The following is an 18,554-nucleotide window of genomic DNA, read 5'->3' as shown; positions in this document are numbered from 1 at the left end:
GACACAATTGTCAATGAAGAAGCACAGGGTGTCAGTGTAGGCTACCACTTGCCCACTCACAATGATATCTTGCATCGGTGAGTGAGACAGTTGTAAACTTTCAAGGCTTTGATTTATTAGGAACTACGGTGGCCCTCTAGGGTCATCTGCAAAAAGATTTCTAGAAAGCGAGAAACAATCAATTCACTGAACAACAAAAACATTTCACAAAACATAAATAAATGTTTGTGCAGCTGAGCTACAGGGCCACTATACAAACACCCATTAGATAGATGGATAGATGGATAGATGGATAGTCCTTTACTCGCCCCACAACTGGGAAATTCCAATGTGACAGTAGCAAAGTAGACAGTGCAAAAAAAATATAAAGCAAACAAGAGCCTATAAAGGACAATTTAAAAAAAGTTTTTAGCAACTAAAATTAAAATTAGAGGTAAAAAATAAGCACATCTACAACATATACATATATATATATATATATATATATATATATATATATATATATATATATATATGTTGTAGATATGCTATATATATATATATATGTATGTATTATTGGTTGTATAGTCTGAACACTGCAGGAAGAAAAGACCTGCGATATCTCTCCGTGAGAATATTAGATCATTTGCTTAAACAATGTGCTTCTGTAATAAGGTTAGAGTAGCTGACAGAATTTGAAATTTCATTTACATTATTCATTGATCTTGAATTGATTGATTGATTGATTGATTGATTGATTGATTGATTGATTGATTGATTGATTGATTGACTCGACTAAATAAGGTAGCCAATTGACGAAAGTTCATAGGCTTGGATTGATAAATCAACCTGACGTCATATCCCTGCAAAATGAATCTTACTCAAATCCAACTTTCTTTATAGGACTGCTCTAAGTTTAAGAAATGTATATATTACTGCTATAGACATCATTTCACTTTTCAGAATCAGACTTTTACACAATAATTACATACATCAATTCAATTAGAAGGAAATTGTAGTATGCCGACAGCTGAAAGAGTATTATGCAAAATAGAGCAGATCCTGCTGACAAAAATTCAGAAAGTAATTTAAGTTTAACCAAAATTTTAAAAAGGAAGAAATTATGAGCCCTCTACTTTTATTATTGGATTTATTTTTTATAATTTCAACATAAAAGTAACTATAAATAATTGTTAAACCATATAAGGCAAATCTAGTAATCCCTGCACTATTACTCAAAGCATGGATGTGCACACATCCTAGTGTCTAATGCCGCATAATTCTGGGACTTGTAGTCTGGACACTACTGGGCTCAGATGCCAGCACACATCAGTCCAGGATGCGCACTACAAGTTTGTGGACACGAATCCGTTTCTGAGTTATGGGGTCCTTTGAAACAAGATTGACCACACAATATGGGGCCTAGGACTTCCCTTTTTACACTACAATAGACACAGTTCACAAATGCATTAACACATTTCACAAGGACAAGGACAAATCATTTGGATGGTGCAGAAGCTGTTATGATGAATTCGTACACCAGACAAAAGCTTCCTTATATGTTTAGAAAGATTGATCTGTAATGCCTTTTAACAAAAACAACTGACCTACTCATGAAAAGGACATCACTTTAAAGTCAAGAACTTCCAGCTAATTTAGAACTGGCCTTATTTGTGTTGTGTTGCATATCCCAAAGATCCACACTCAATCCACTAAACACTGTCCTATGCATACACAACTTCAAAGCAATCATATGCAGTGTAAACATGGTAGCTTTACAATATTGTCACACACAAATAGGCTATGTCAAACTTAACATGGTCAAATGTTAGGCCCGTTATCCTTGGCTGTAGGCCTCCAGAATTTTCCTCATCAGCCTAATTTAAATTTAAAGACGACAATATGTTTTGCCTATAGTGATCTCAAAATGACCTTAGCCAAAAGCAATTCAATAGGCTGGCTATGTCATATTGCTCAGGTAGCCTACATCTTACCGCATTGGGGAGAGAGAGAGAGAGAGAGGGAGAGAGACAGAGAGAGAGACAGAAAGAGAGAGGGAGACAGAGGGGGGAGAGAAGAATACTTACTTTAGGTAGGCAGCATGCCTGCAGCATCAATGCAGCATCTCTGTGCTGACCTTCCCATCGCGGCGGAGGGCTAGAATTCCTTTAAATGCCATCATGTATACTATGATAGCTGACTTTAGAGGCGACAGCTTGGCTGTAATACGCAGCTCCACCTCCCAACAGTTTATACTGCGGGTTGGTTGAAACACATGGGACACGAGTTTCTTAAAGCGACAGCTGTTTTATGAGCGAAGCGCCCCTCTGGGTTGATGTGGTCAAGTGCATCACCCTAGCAAACATAGGCGAAGAGAATATAAAGGGACAGAATTCAATAGAAGGGAATACTATTTTACTTGCCATCAGTTGAAAGGCATGCAAATAGGGTATGAAACTTTACAATAATACGCACTTGGCCTAGAATAGGGTAGGGTAAGTTAATATAATAGAATAGTTCAGGAGTGTAATTGTCATAGATCAGAATCAAGTATCAGTATTATGCAGAATATCATGCCTATGAATCACTATTAATTAACTTACTTCTCCTTACACTTTTACATCTGAGTAATCGAATATAAACCTGCACAACACCACCAACCTACAACACCATGTGCCTTAAAGATCCTTAAACTATAACACCAATCTCCCAGTAGATGGCAACAGCTACAAAGTGTAGGAGGGAGAGGCTTTATACTGTCTGTCCAAAATGCCATATACAGTATATTGACAGGAGACCTAATAAAATGTATCATAAGATTGCTAAAAATAAAAGCTATTACCAGTTTGATTTTCTTTTTAGTATTGGAAAAAAGAAAAAACGAACTTAACTCAGACTAATAATTAAAGATGATTCATGCTTCAGCTGACACACAACTGGAATACAAAATAAAAGGCTTGAAGAAAATACCTGAACAAACATTAATAATAATAATAATAATAATAATAATAATAATAATAATAATAATAATAATAATATAAAGGAATGTTCGTCCCTTATTATGCAGGTCTATTTGCAGTTCACCTGAGGTTAACAAATCCTGATAAAGCACAACATCAACACAACAATTGAAAGCATGATATATACAGTTTTGCAATACAGTATTAAAATATGCTCCCAATATTCTGACAATGCGAACTTGATCAGTGGTGTTAGCATCTCGAGAGAACACAGGCAGACTGGCCGGCCACCAGACATTAATGAACTACGTCATCTTACAGGAGCGTGCACGTGGGCGTCCTTGTTTACTTCTGCTATGGAAAACGTCCCAGAACTGTTCTCCTTTCGGTGTCTTTGCCTTCTTGACCATATCATGTAGCTGATATTGCGCAATTCTGAATTAAAAATATTAGGCCACATGCTACAGTGAAATTATTTTTCAATTTATCTCATTTTTGAACCATGTTTCCTGATGACGCAGCCGTATCTTAGCTAGTTGAACACTGGTTGAAATTGGGTCAGATATCAGATATCAACGTTGAAATCCCAGTTAATGCTTTCTGTGCTTTGTCTGCATCGTTTCTAAGTCAACTGTCCCAATCAACCAGCTGAATTGAAACGCTTTAAATGTGGGCCTATACTTCTTTGCCGGGACTAAGCTTTGCCCAGTGTGACTGACTCTCTGTTGGACCCAGGTCTTTGATGTGCTCAGGCTGATCGCAGATCAGATAGACACGCTTCATATCTACTAAACCACACCCCCACTCTGTTTCTCTCCGTGTCTTTGATCCAGGCAGCAGGCGGTGGCTTTCTTTTCGATCTACAGACGGCTTCGTGTTGTGCTTGTGCTAGGCCGGGGGGACAGTCACAGTGTAGTGCTGGCATGGTGAGCAGATCAGTGCGGGTAGCAACTCACTACCTTCCCTGACCTGTTGTCGACTCTGAACTAAAACTTGATCGGCAGGCTCCGTTTTAGCAGGTAAATAACTTTTTAAATTTTGTATGTCAGATCAATGCTATGATAAACCATTAAAATAGCACACAAGGCATACAACATCTTAAAACCATCTTTTACTCACACCTCTGGTTCTTAATTTCAGCTTAGTTCAACACTGGCTGTCAGTATCAAAAGGCTATTGTCTGTGGCTTGTGTTAAAACAATGTGGAGAGTATAAAAATCCTGACTCACTGTTTAGTTGATACTGAAGTTACTTTTCTTGAGGTAGTAGCCTTATAAAAACAATATTTCCATACCTCACACAACATATGTTTTTCTTTTCTGACCAATTATCATTGTGGGTGTTACAGTGGGGAAATGTTTAACTACAAAGCCTTTGTAAAGAAAAGTCTTCTGTTGTTGAGACTTGCATTTTTTTTGTCAGCTACAGGCAGCAAGAGGCTCATCAAGATGGTTTTGAAGTGCCAGCACACAGTATCACTTTTTCTAACTTTGCATGTCATGTATTCACTCTTGGTAAGTATTTCATTGAAGTATTTATATGCAACACAAGCATGTGAGAAAATTCTGTGTTTTTCATTTGCTCACAGCCTTATATTTCCTCCAAAACATACAACAATAGTGAGTTAAGGTTCAAAGTGGGGTCTGATAAGCATACAAGAACATCATACCTTGCACAGACTGTTAGTTGATTCATATATTTTGCTCTACTTGATTTAGTTATATCATTATGAATTGTTTCAATGGAGTTTGAACATTCTTTATTTATTCAGGTAATGATAGGTAATTAAAAATACAGTTGTGCGATAAAAAATCTTAATTTTAAGCTATCTTTTCTAAAGTTTCAATTACATTTTCACCTCAGCTTCTCCTGAAATGTAAATTGACAGCAAAGGTTCAAAGCACGGGCTACAAAACGCTCACACTGTGGAATCTGTGTTGTCTTTACTAGCTTCAATCTGTCATTTCCCATTATTCTCAACACTGTCCTGCTTGTATCCTGATCTGTTGTATACGTCTCTGGTGATCCCCTATCAATCAATCTTTATTTGTATAGCACCAAATCACAACAAACGTTATCTCTACACTTTTAAAAACATTGCAGGTCTAGACCATACTCTATGTTGAAGTATTAACAAAAACCCAACATCAAGACAGGATTAGATCCAGTCCCCTCTTACTGACAGGCCTGCAGTATTTAGCTAGTTACAGCGGCAAGGAAAAACTTCCTTTTAACAGGCAGAAACCTCGAGCAGAACCAGACTCATGTTAAACAGCCATCTGCTATAATTGCACTCTATTTAGTTTGTGATGCCACAAGTTTGCACTTTCCCACAGGCTCATTGAATTTAATCTTATCTCTCCTAAAATTATCAGGTTTATTTTGTAAAAAATAATAATAATATCCCAAACCAGGTGTGATGTCCTTAGAATATAGGTTGGATACTGTTATATGGCTGTTGAATTAGTTTTTCCCTCTGTTATGGATGGAAGTAGTGATGAAATTAATTTTTGTCCCATTCAGATTTTTATTTGGGCAGAGGAGGAGACCAGAGAATGCAGAGAACTGGAATTCAAGGACCGGTTTGGGAACTGTAAACCCTGCAAGCAGTGTGATCCAGGACAAGAGTTATCAAAGGTTGGGATCCCATCTTGTCACCTTACCTTAGCAAACTCTAGATTAACGGAGTGTAAATCTTTCTGAGCTTACGTAAATGTTTTTTCAAAGTGGTTTAAAAGGACAAAGTGTATTGAACTTTATTATCTAGGAGAAGGAAACAGTAATTTAAGAATGTTTGCACCCTCAAACTAAAAGGCTAGATAGATAGATTTGATGATCAGGAAAAAAATTACCTGAAGAAAGGGAGACTTATGAGTTCATAAAATAATGGACATCACATCAATAGGATATCTTACTTCACGGGGCATTATTTATAACATCCTTTCTTTCATGTTGAGAAAAGAAAATGTGCTATTTGCTTTTGTAGCATACCAACACTTCTACAATCAGTCACACCCATCCTTTTGAGCTTCTGCAGATGAATGGCTACATTGTTTTTCCCCATTGCACCTTGCTCATCATATTGTCTTCACTGTTTGATGCAAGCCATGCCTAAGCTTGCTACTCTCTTGACTTGAAATACAGTATACCTGTTTGGCAACTTCCATGTGCCTTCTTTTGCATGCATGTTAATTTTTAACTCAAAAGTTGTCAATTAAAAAAAAGTAGGATAATATTTATATCATATATTTAAATTCAAATGATAGAGAGAGTACAGTCTAGAGCTGCTCTAACATGGCATTTGATTTGATTTTGATGTGAATAATAATTCAATGATGCTAGTTTTTTAAATTTATGAAAAGTAAGGAGAAGAAAGTAGATGCCAGATTGCTAATGTGTAAGGCTGTTTTAAAATCCTGTAAAACAACTTTTATTTTAAAATATATATAAGAGGTGAGTGACATAAGCTCAACCAAAGGAAGCAGTTTTAGGAGCAAAGCAATTCAACTGTTGCTGATCGGGTCTCTGTAGGTACAGAATAGCCAAGCATGAGAGATATGAAATAAATCTTTAAACAGCCTAGGCCAGGTTTTTTATTTTTTTGTTGCAATTTTTTAAAAACTTTTGCAAATCTTGATGTGTGTCATAGTGTGTCTTTGCACATCAGCCACCTGTTCTCTCACTTTTTCTCCTTTGGCACTGCACTTGCAACATTGCATTGCAGATTCTTAATCAAAAGCTGAGCCCATAGTGCATCAAACTATTCTGCTGTAAACAATACTATTACTGTAATACTGTAAAAAGCCTTTGTGAATTCTTGCAAAATAAACCTTTAGTCTTGATAAAAGATTGAACACTAGATGCAGTGTAATAACTTTCAGAAATCAGCCTGAAAGGCATTTTTGACTAAATTTGGATTTTTTTCAAATGAACGATTAAGTGTACTGTCTTCGAGCATCAGTTTCTTACCTATATTTTTTGTGTGTGTAAATATATATGAATGAGATTAGCTAATACTGATGGTCCCTTACTATAGCAACCTCTGCCATCAGTGTGTGAATGTTGTGTGAATGTGACTAACAGTGTAAAAGCACTTTGAGTGTCAGAAAAGTGCAGTTCAAAGTCAATTACCATTTACCAAAACAACGTTGACCAAAACTTTAGTGAATGCCTAACGCTTTGTGTGAAGCCAAATATTTGCCTCCTCTTTGCTTCATCATGATCACATTTTTCCATTTGTGACCTTGTTTTTCAGCTTAAGACCATCTTGTAAGAGCGTGAACATCTTGTAGCAGCAGTGTTGTGCTGCTTCACTTTGATGCATAAGACTGAAAGGTGAAATTATAGATTTTAACTTGACAATCTGAACAGTTCTGCTCCCAATAATGGCAATACATTTGATTATGTTGTAAAGCATTAATGCATTGTATGGGGAAAATCACCATATAGGCACCTGTTATTAAAGTAGTTTAACTTTAATACCGAGACAAACAAGACATTACAGGCTATCTATGATGGTTGACTCAATATACTCAATATATAGTAACCCAACTAGTGTGTTTCAGGGTTCAAAAGTTAAACATTCATGACTATCAATTAAATGTATAAAAAATCTAAACAGTTTAGAAAAAAACAAGTACTATAATTAAATAGCGGTCAGATTGTTGTATAAGACAAGCAGAGTAAACCTTAGAAAAGTAAGACTGTATTCCTGTAATACAGGGGTTCCCAAAGTGGGGGTCGGGACCAACTGGGGGGTCGCAAGACACTAAAGAGGGGTCACGAGAAGTCTTCTAGAATTATTCTTTTTTCAATTTAAATGATCTAAAATTGCATATTTTACCCATTGTTGTAAATATGTACACAAAAGCATCATTAGCAGCAGGTTAATTCATAACTGCACAGGAAACACAGCCACATGTGCTTGTAGCTAGGCACATTTTTTGCAGACTGGCTAAATGAAGAATGAAGCAGTATTTAATTACATCAAGGGACAGTTGGGGTCGTGAGTCTTTGGCACCTGTATCTTGTGGGTCACGCCCCTGAAAGGTTTGGGAACCCATGCTGTAATATATGGCTGAAAAATGCTGATACTAGTTCTGAAAGAAAAAATAATTTGCTCTGGTAAATATTTTCAGAAAGATATAACTATCAACTCCTATTCTGTTTTGTTTCACGTTTTTACTTTGTAAAACTATCCCCTAGAAAGCATTTAAGCCCAGCTTTAACCTCAGTGCCAACAGCCATGCACTCTCTGTAATATGCTTCAGTAGTCCCCATTGCCTGGTGCCAGTTAACATACATGCTAGCTGCTCTAGGGAAGTAGTTAATGATTGTCTGCCTCATTATTTTCCAGGGGGGATGTCGGCTCATAGCAGGAACCAAGGCCTACACTATGTGCAAAAAATTCCCAGACACAACTTTTGATTGTAGCTCATTGTTAGCAAGACAATATGAGCATACTCTGAATGGCACAACTAACTGTTGAGAGGGAAGCAGACTTTTAAACTCCCCCTGTGCAGCTGCCATGGAGAACCCAGAGGAATGTGCCAGAGTGTTCCCAGTTTGCTCTGGAAGTTTCCATTTAGAACTACTAAAAACTGTTATTTATTTAATTATTTTACATTATTCATTCTAGGTCATACACAGTAAGTTGCTTTGTGTCTTGTGTTGTGTCAAGAATGACGGAGAAGAAAGTCACTTTCAAGTGCGTGTTAGAATACTCCCAGCAGCAAAAAAAGGCAGTAATATAACTTTGATCTCATAGAATGCACCAAGACTTTACATTTTCCTTTATATCCATGTTTACTCACAGGACTAAGATCTTATCACTGGCTAAAAATATGTCAAGGAGTTAAGAAACAGTACAATTAACAAAATTAAAGTGGCCACACACAGTAAAAAAGTTGAAAAGGTGCACATGATTACACTTTGGGAACCAATGCTTTTTGTCCTCGACAGAAGGGCTTGTTTAACTAAAACAAATTCATTTTAGTGTTACCAGATCAGATGACTGACTGCCTCTATTTTAATTCAGTCCTTATCTCAGAAATACTATTGCTTTCAGAAATAATGTTTCTTCAGGGCTTTCCATTGTCTATCTGCCTCTCCCCTCCAAACTGCTGTTATGCTTGGCAGAGTCACGAAGACTATCATGGGTAGAACAAGGAATTGCGTTATGAAGAATCTACTTTTTGGTTGGCTTAGTTTCTAAATCAGCTTGAAATACAGTTCAGACTTGCACCTTTTTCTTGCTTATATCTTGCGCTTACATCACGCAGTTAAATATAATACATGTCATCTTAGATTACAAGTTGTAGCTCATCACTCTCTCTCTCTCTCTCTCTCTCTCTCTCTCTCTCTCTCTCTCTCTCTCTCTCTCTCTCTCTCTCTCTCTCTCTCTCTCTCTCTCTCTCTCTCTCTCTCTCTCTCAAACTCAGTCGAGGCAGATGGCTGTTTAACATGAGTCTGGTTCTGCTCGAGGTTTCTGCCTGTTAAAAGGAAGTTTTCAGTAAGAGGGGATTGGAACATATCCTGTTAATGTCAGGTTTTTGTTAATAATTTAACATAGAGTATGGTCCAGACCTGCTATGTTTGTAAAAACATCTTGAGATAACGTTTGTTGTAATTTGACACTCTACAAATAAAGATTGATTGATTGATGTTATCAAGTTGTTGGGAATGGCTTGCCTGTTGTATATTTGGTGCCCTACAGACCGAGCTTGTGCAATGCTAGATTTAGTAATTACAACTCATCCCTTTATTCTGCCATGTGGAAGTGGGTAACACAATCGGTGATGTACCTTGCTTTACTCAAGATGACTACTACTTTTAGGGACCAATGGTGTGGTGCTTTTTCAAACTCCCCTTGTTAAATTTGAGCTTAATTTTCCTAAGACAATAGAGATCATGGCTTGTAAAGAAGGTGGCCAAGTCAAAGTTATCCATTTCTTTTCCTTTTTTAGTACTAGTCAGCCACTCCCTCTTGTCCTCTCACTCATTTACTGTTGGTTGCCTCTCCCTTCCTCTATCCCAGACCCTATCTCTAACTCTGCCTGAGAGCAAGTCCATTGCTGTTCCACCATGGGTCACACCTGACCCAAGTGTTCAATATCAGGCTCACCAGAGAAGATGAGGACTGATATCCTCATATTGTGTCTTAGAGCCGATCACAGCTTTGGTTCTAACTCCCTTTTCGTTTGTTACCAGCCTGCTTCCCCAGACCAACCCCCCTAACAGACTCTTATGCCCACATTCCAGCAAGACTGCATGCCCAGGCAGTGAAATGGGACACGGGCGAGAAGAGAAGAGAAAGGAAGAGAAAAGAAGAGAAGAGAAGAGACCAGTTTGAAGTTGGCTTCCCTTTAATGATATATGAGAACCCCACACCTCCATCACCCATCTGTTCTCCCTGCTTTGGATTGCAGTGTGGAAACATTGGACAGCTGGAGGGCAGCTGCTGGGAAGCTAACATGAATGACCATTGTGTTATGTCAATACTGCAGGGTGTTTTCATCTTTTGTCATGTAATGTAATATTAGTTGTCTGGTTTATGTGCGTTTGTCATTGAGGTCACTGGTAATTTAACATAATATGGACATAAAACATACCAATTAGGAAAGTTAGAAAAACAGCCAAACATTGGAAGATAAAAAATAACAGTAAATGTAATAATTCTGATTAATACATATTTGTGACTAACTCAGTGTAGGCAAGACTGAAAATGTGTCCACATCTAAAAAAAATGTGTCCACATCTACCAAACATTTTATCTTTACTGCTATTTGCTGTTGAGAACAGAAAACAGTATATATATTAATCTTATTACTTTCATTTTAAAGTCAAAATACACATGAAAAAGTGTCTGACATTTCATGTTCTCTCTGAAAAATATGTCTTGGTTTAGATTTAGCCTAGTTCAGGTGAACATCTTCCCCAAAAGTGGTTTAGCATGTGATTAGCCATGCAATAGTTGGAAACTGTGCTTTTTGAAGTTCATTTTCAGCCTACATTTTATTCCTTTTTTTTTTTAAAAGATGAATAGAGTAGGAAACTAAGTAGAGAGAGAGAAGGGAATGACATGTGGCAAAGGGTTCAAATCTAACTAGGGCTGCCTGCATTGCTTTTACTTCTAATTGTTTAACATCAAAAGAATATTAATAATCTATTTTTACCTATAACTCACCATAATCCCTTTGCCCTTCCTGAAGCATTTCCTTTTTCTTATTGGCCTTTGAATCAATGGGACACTCACTAAGAGTGCATGACAAGTGAGTCAAGCAAAACCCCAGCGGTAAAATTGCTATAATACAACAGTGGGTGTCCCCAAGGCCCTTTATTATTTAGATACTTGGCCTTTCTTGGTCTTGCAGCGAAAGGCTGCTAAGAGAGCTTGGGAGATTATTGCCAATGTAAGATGGCCTCTCTAAAGAGGCACACTATTGTTCTCCTCTGCTCACACAGGCAGAGGTTATTCTTAAATTCCAGACCCCCAGTAGTCAACATTCAAGCTTTCTTTTCACCAGCCACACATCTCTGTGAACCACCAACTTCAACTCTTACCCAGTGTATTTATCCCGTTAATCCCCATAGGAATGTGGCTTTGGATATGGAGAGGATGCCCAATGCGTGCCCTGCCGGAGCAGTCGCTTTAAAGAGGACCGAAGCTTGCAGAAGTGCAAGCCTTGCTTGGACTGTGGACTCATCAACCGATTTCAAAAGGGCAACTGTTCCACCACCAGCAATGCTGTGTGTGGTGACTGTCTTTCAGGGTAAGAGGACACAACATTACCATGAGAGAGCTGTATAATTAATGATATTGATACAACAATTTTTGATGCAAACAATGAAGGAAAAAAACAAACGTCTTAGTTTGTAACTCTATAAAACAAGTGTTTTCGTGTTTATTATGTTCACAGTGGAGACAGAGGTTAAAACATACTTTTGTGTCTTCAGCAGATATTACAGGAAGACCAAATTGAGTGGTTTCCAGGACATGGAGTGTATAATCTGTGGGGAACCTCCACCACCTTATGAGCCTCACTGTAAGACCCTTGCTTTTTTCCCTTCTGACATTAGTTGGTCAAAATTGAGTGGGCAATATTAGATGAAAATCTTATATTTAACATGAATAACTGCTAGATAATAATTTTTAAGAATATAACACTCTATTTTTACTAAGTGAAAAACCTTTAAGGAACAAAACTTTCATTAAAATTTCTAAAAACAAGCATGCTCTTGTAGCATAAAAACAAGCTATTAGGCTGTTCTACATGCTTTTGTTATTTGGTGCTAACATGGAAAATGTAATTCTGAGATTTCATTTTTCACACCACAGGACAGTTTTCAAATTTGCTCAGTCCATCTTAATTGGGCTAATTCTTCAAAAAGTGGCTGGCATCTTTGTGTCATTTTTATGTATGTTTTCCTCCTTGCATGGTACAGATGTAACCTGCATTTGTTGATGTAGCAATCAACTGTGTTCGCAGACAAAGGTTTTCGGTAGTGATTCTGAACCCATGTAGTGACTTCCACTACTGAGTCATTTCTATTTTTGATGAGTGTAGCCTGAAGGCCAGAGGACCACAGCCATCCAGTACTTCTTTTTTTTGTGGTCCTAGGAGACAGATCAGCCAAGAGTCAAGTCAAGTCAAATTTTATATATATATAAAGGAAACTCAGCAAACTGGGGGGAAAGAGCTTTCTCTGTTGCCGCCCCCCGACCCTCTGGAACGCCTTACCACTTAGCATTCGAAACTGCCCCAACTTGTCCACCTTCAAATCCCTCACCAAAACTCACCTATTTAGAACTGCTTTTAACGTATGATTGCTTTTGAATGTATTTTATTCATGTTTTTATTATTCTGTTGTTTTATATGATGTTTTATCCTTTGTGCAGCGTCTTTGAGTTTTTAGAAAAGTGCTTTATAAATAAAATGTATTATTATTATTATTATTATTATTATTATTATTATTATTATTATTATTATTATTATTATTATATAGCACATTTTAAAACAAACGCAGTTGGCCAAATTGCTGTACAAGCTTAGAAACACAGTCAATAAAAACGAATAGTAGTTAAAAAAGAACAGATATTAAAAACACAATAGATGACACAAGAAAAAGCCACAATAAATAAAGGCAAAATAAAATGTTGGATGTCTCGCTCAACAAGTATTAAACGCCAATGCAAAGAGGTTTGTTTTATGTAAAGATTTAAAACTCTGAGTGATCTGAGCATTTCTAATATTAGGAGGCAGACTGCTCCACAGTGTGGGAGCAGACTCTGTGAAAGCTCTGTCACCTCTTGTTTTGAGCCTCGATCTTGGCACATCTAAAAACATCTGGTGAGTTGGCTCTCAGTGCTCTGGCTGGAGAATGCAGGTGTAAACACTCACTCAGGTATGGTGGTGCCAACCCGTGTAAACTTCTAAAACCAACATCAATATTTTGAACTGGATCCTGAAACTGACATGAAGCCAGTGAAGGGAAGCCAGTACAGGCGTGATGTGATCTTGTCGTCTCTTCCCAGTCAGCAAGCGTGCAGCTGCATTTTGGACCTGCTGTAGACGACTGATCAACATCAACATACAAAGAGTTACAATAGTCCAGGAGAGAAGTGATAAACATATGTATCACTATGCCAATTGTGGCTTCACATAATTCTTTGGTTTTAGGCATTATGTGAGAGCTGACAACTTCTGAGTTGTGCTACGGCTTGAATGCAATCAGGAAACCACTCTAGAACTTTAGATGTGCAGTGCTGCTTATGACATGAAATGGCCTCTTATACACCCTGGGAATACAATTAAGCTTAAGCATGTCAAATAGGACATAAAGTATTATGTAATCAGCTGCATTTTTTGTTGTGTTCATTGTATTCTTCAGGTAATATTCATTTTAATGCCTGGTACCACTAAAAGTATAAGAAATTGAAGAAAACAAGGGTGGTCTAATAATTTTTTCCATGACTGTAAATATATAAGACTGTGTTTTGTCTGTTTTTATAGTCGTCTACAACTTTCTTATAATGGACATAATCATTGATTTCCGCTCATCTGCTCATTGCCTGTAGAAAAACATTGCTCTTTCAACAAAGACTCCCGTCTGCTATGTTTTTTTGTTTTTTTTGTTTCTTGTCTCTCCACCTTTGTGCCTCATGGCATGCTCCCTCACTCCCATTCTGAGCCCCCTCATACCCTCACTCCCTCTCTATTTCAGGAGTTATTTTAAAGTTATTAAAAGAATAATTAAAACCTAGTATTAGACAGGATCTTAAGAAGCAACGTTCAGTTTGCTCACAATCAGAGAAAGGTAGGCTGTCAGCAGCTGTCACACTACTGTCCATGAATCCGTTGACACCCAGCAAAGATGGCACTGGTGGTAATTTTTCTCTGAGTGTATGCAACGTTAAGGCATGATTCTCTCTAGGAAGGAGAACCGTTTAACAGTAGCTTAATAATTAAATCTGTGCATTCAGTGCATGTACTCACAAATAAAACACCAAAGCATAAAATTGATCCTAATGTCTGTCCAGTGTGATTTTCTCACACTTACTGATATCTTACATATTTCAATTTCCTTGTTTACCTGGGGCTGTGAATCTTACATGAGAGGGGGTCCGGGTGGTGAGGAATTGAAGACTTAAATTAATACTGATGCCTCTATTTGACTCACAAAAGCAAACTTTCTGTCTCCCTTGCAGGCACTGGGCGTGTGAACCTGGTTCTTTTTCCCTCAGTGGTGGGTAGTCCCCAGGACATGGTCTTGGCTGCAGTTATCTGCAGTGCTCTGGCAACTGTAATGTTGGCCCTGATGGTCCTGTGTGTTATCTACTGCAAACGACAACTGCTGGAGAGGAAACCAAGTGGTAGGTCACAACATCTGCAAACACATTTCTCACATTTCATTAAAAACAATGCTTCTAAAAAAAAACAACGTTTTAGAATCCGTTGGCTGACAAGAGCTGGAGTTTCAGGAACTTCATTGTAATAATTAATTTATGAGTTGAGCTTGAAACCAAGATAAACAATCAAAATCAATGCAGAAAAACAAAAAAGATGTATTTAAATAAAACCTTGCTTTAGTGTTAACTCAGTAGGCAGCTAAATGACGACAATACTGCACTGTGAATGTGTCAATGTTGTGCAAGAGATAGATGAATGCACAATTGTCATGCATTTTCTAACATCTAAGAGAGCATTTTGGTTTGTGAAATAAACACCGGAGCCGCAAGAATAACATCGGCCTTTCATCAACTTTTTTATGAAGACAATTTAAATAGCCTACATAAATCCACCATTACAGTTCTGGGTCAAGAACTGTTTGACTAAGTCGTTGACCGTCTCTTGTTCTCTGAACAGCCTCAATGAGGTCTCAGGATTACCCCTACAGTGGAGCAGAGCTTTCCTGCCTGGACTCACAGTGGCCCCATGATTTCCCCCAGAGACCTTGTTGTCAATGCCACCTAGGCCCTGGACACACCTATGGTAGGTTTTTATTCAGAATAAAGAGATTTTGTAGTACAGAAATGTACTTTAAATGCAACTTGTAGGTAGTTTATTTTTTCACAATAATACATACATTTTTCTGAAAATATTTGCTGAGAAAGTTTATCGTTTTTTTTGTTCAATCAATCTATCAATCAATCAATCAATCAATCAATCAATCAATCAATCAATCAATCAATCAACCAATCAACCAATCAATCAATCAATCAATCAATCAATCAATCTTTATTTGTATGGCGCCAATTTCACGCCAATTGGTTACCAGAGGCTTTAAGAGCTTGAGGTCCGCCATATGCTCTTTAATAAACATTGTCCTCCTCTTTGTTAATGCCAAGACTGGCATTTGGATCCATATTTATTAGTTATTTAATGCTGAACATTAGCTTAATGAGGATGACTCCCTTATGCTATGTTGCATCCGGTTGTCTGTTTTTAACGTAGAAGTAAAATAAAACTTGCAAAATGAACCCCAGAAGACACTGTAGTGTATTAATTCACGAATGTCATTGAATAAAAACTTAGAAAATCACATTCCTACACACTGATTCACTGAGGTCTCCTCATGATGCCTTTAGTCTTGGAGCTGTGTTTCCATTGACTCAATAAGTAACTTATATGTGTGTGTAATGTTCAGGTCCAGTCCATCTGATCCCATCTCTGTACTATGATGAGAGCTACAGTCTGGGTGGAAGCCAAGAGAGAAGGCCCTTCGAGCCCCAAAGCCTATGTGACAGGTGAGAGAATTGTGCACTCGTACATGGTGGGATAAGACGAAGACTAAATACATACTCTAAATGATTGTGGTGAATTGTGTTCTCTAAACTGCCAAGAACAGAGGCATCTTAAACAAAAGTGAAACATGATTAGGTATGGCCGTAAATAGAGATTATGGTAATAATAACCACACCTTTTTTTATATTGTGCTTTCCAGAAATAGAGACCAGGATGAGGAAGGTGTCCTGATGCAATTTGGGGAAAATCCAGACTCTCCATGCAAAGAGTCTACCAAGATGAGAGGAACTTTTAAGCCCTCAGAGTATTTTGGGCAGCCTCTGAGTAATTCTGAACATGTAGAGAGACTACAGAGCGGGGAAAATGAAATGGATAAAGGTGAAAGGTGCAAGCCAAGAGCGATTTCAACTGTAAGACAGACCAACTGTGACGCTGTAACAGATTCACTTCTTCAAAGACAGCACTTCACAAGTCAGGAAGGTGAGGTGCTTTCGAGCAAAAGAAAAGTTCAGGTTTGATAATAGATTTTGCATGATTAAAGACTCAAAACTGTGCATATATTTAAATAGTCTCCTCTAGTTTGCTTCTCTGGAAATACATCAGTTGTCCTCATGTATGACCATTAGTTGCATTGAGTCACCACTTTCTTCCCTTCTTAAATCAGCCGTTTTGAAACAAATTGCTTAAAGTTCTTTTGACTCTAGATGGAAGTATGAAAGAACAAACTGCAAGAAGAAAAACACAGCCTCTCCCACTCCAGAAAACACACTGATCATATAAAACACACTTTTCACACTCACTAAAGTTACTGCTTCAAATGTCTCCGATTATTTCTAATTTCAGCAGACACTAACACCCTAGATCTATGTAGATATTTACCTTCTTTAGAAGTGCTACATGTGATTTACTGGGCATCCTGTTTCTGGCCTGGAGCACTGTATGTGTCTTTTAAAGAGCAGCTGGTAATAGAAACAAGAGACACTTTGAGTTCTTTGATGTAGACAAGACTATCCTCTTTGAAATCAGCCCCTTGCTGGCTCTATGTAAATATGTCTTAAATCAATGTCTGTCTGTGTTTCTCTTGTTGTTCTCTCTACAGGATGAAATGGATTTCTATTGGCTTGTGTTCCACCCTTGAACCACCATGGAGTTATTAACATCTGCAGTCAGATTCCTTATCAGATCACTCACTGGTCCCGGATTCCACCTCACTAGAGACAACAAGCATCTACCCTCAGGTGTGGCCACGCAGCCTTGTAGACATGCCTGCTGCTGACTGCAGAGCCCCTCGTCATAGTGTCAAAACAAAGCATGTACAATTTTTTGAACAAAAGCACTGCCAGAGAATAGAAAAATGTGAGGGGAAAGGCATATATAGATGTACACAAACAGAATGTGAACTCCCTGGCCTAGAAGGATCAAATGAAGTTCCAACATTGTGGAGTATCTACTTATTGTGGCAGAGCAAAGTGAATCAAAATGAGCCTCTGCTCTGCTTTGATAATATCATGCATCTTCAACTGTAAAATAATACAAACTGTTCTACTTACCTAGCAGCTGGTAATATGAAGTTTTGAGTGTTAAGTTTAAAATGTGAGTTGTGAAGAGAATCATGAAATGAGGAATGTTAAAGAGTCCAATGTGTTGTAAGTACTGTAAAATATTCAATAGGTTTATATTTTTGTAACATAGACAAAACCTATTGCATATTTGGTTTCTTTTCCTTGTTATATTGAAGATTATTTTGAACTGTCATTTTCACACAGTGTGTATCTAAATAAAGGACTTGAACTATACTTCATGTGAGGAGTTTAAGTTCTTCAAATCATAGATTTGGTGGGAGGGGACTTTACATAAAAGAACAACTTTCAGAATCAGAATCAGAAATACTTTATTTATGTGACATGTGAGATCTCCCTGTGCAGATAATATGGTTGGAGGCCCACAGCGCTCTCTGTGCTATCCCGGTCTGCCCGGACAGTCTGGAAGCCGTCAATGGAGAAGTTGTGGTCAGGAGTATTCAGTTGCAGCCACGTTTCCGTGAAGCACAACATGCTACATCGCTGAAGCTCTGTCTAACTCCTAGCTAGTCCTGTTAGCTCGTCCATCTTATTACCCAGAGATCTCACGACGTTGACCATGATGAGATAGGAGAGAAATGGCTTCTATCTCCTCTCCATACACATCCGCCTTCTTATACCAGCTCTCCTCCTCCCTCGTAGGTCCTCTGCCTCTATGCGTCCTGAATCTCCAGAGTTCTGCAGGAATATCCAGTGGTTCTGCCGAATCGGGCCGGTGAGCCGGCCGACTTCAGCTCAACCAGCTGAGCATGGGAAACAAAAATAAAGCAGGGTTGCCGGGCAACAGTGGT

General features: G+C 38.0%; 1 protein-coding gene across 6 annotated transcripts; it reads left to right on the top strand.

The window, feature by feature from the left end:
- Positions 1-3,173: 3,173 nt before the first annotated feature.
- On the top strand, positions 3,174-17,979 carry LOC117825261 (tumor necrosis factor receptor superfamily member 19-like). Of its 6 annotated transcripts, none has more exons than XM_034700991.1 (11): positions 3,174-3,270; positions 3,773-3,958; positions 4,362-4,453; positions 5,463-5,576; positions 11,532-11,710; positions 11,898-11,983; positions 14,647-14,811; positions 15,305-15,430; positions 16,086-16,185; positions 16,383-16,663; positions 17,283-17,979. In XM_034700991.1, the coding sequence occupies exons 3-11, from the start codon at positions 4,388-4,390 to the stop codon at positions 17,285-17,287; spliced, it is 1,122 nt and encodes a 373-aa protein (XP_034556882.1). In that variant the 5' UTR covers positions 3,174-3,270; positions 3,773-3,958; positions 4,362-4,387; the 3' UTR covers positions 17,288-17,979. The 6 variants fall into 6 exon arrangements, with proteins under 6 accessions (XP_034556882.1, XP_034556881.1, XP_034556883.1 ...); XM_034700989.1 differs by lacking the exon at positions 3,174-3,270 and adding an exon at positions 3,350-3,608 and having other exon boundaries at positions 11,895-11,983; XM_034700988.1 differs by lacking the exon at positions 3,174-3,270 and adding an exon at positions 3,350-3,674 and having other exon boundaries at positions 11,895-11,983.
- The last annotated feature ends 575 nt before the right edge of the window (positions 17,980-18,554 follow it).

Source organism: Notolabrus celidotus, chromosome 14 (assembly GCF_009762535.1).
Source record: "Notolabrus celidotus isolate fNotCel1 chromosome 14, fNotCel1.pri, whole genome shotgun sequence".
Taxonomy (NCBI): domain Eukaryota; kingdom Metazoa; phylum Chordata; class Actinopteri; order Labriformes; family Labridae; genus Notolabrus; species Notolabrus celidotus.
This window is presented reverse-complemented; position numbering and strand designations above follow the sequence as displayed.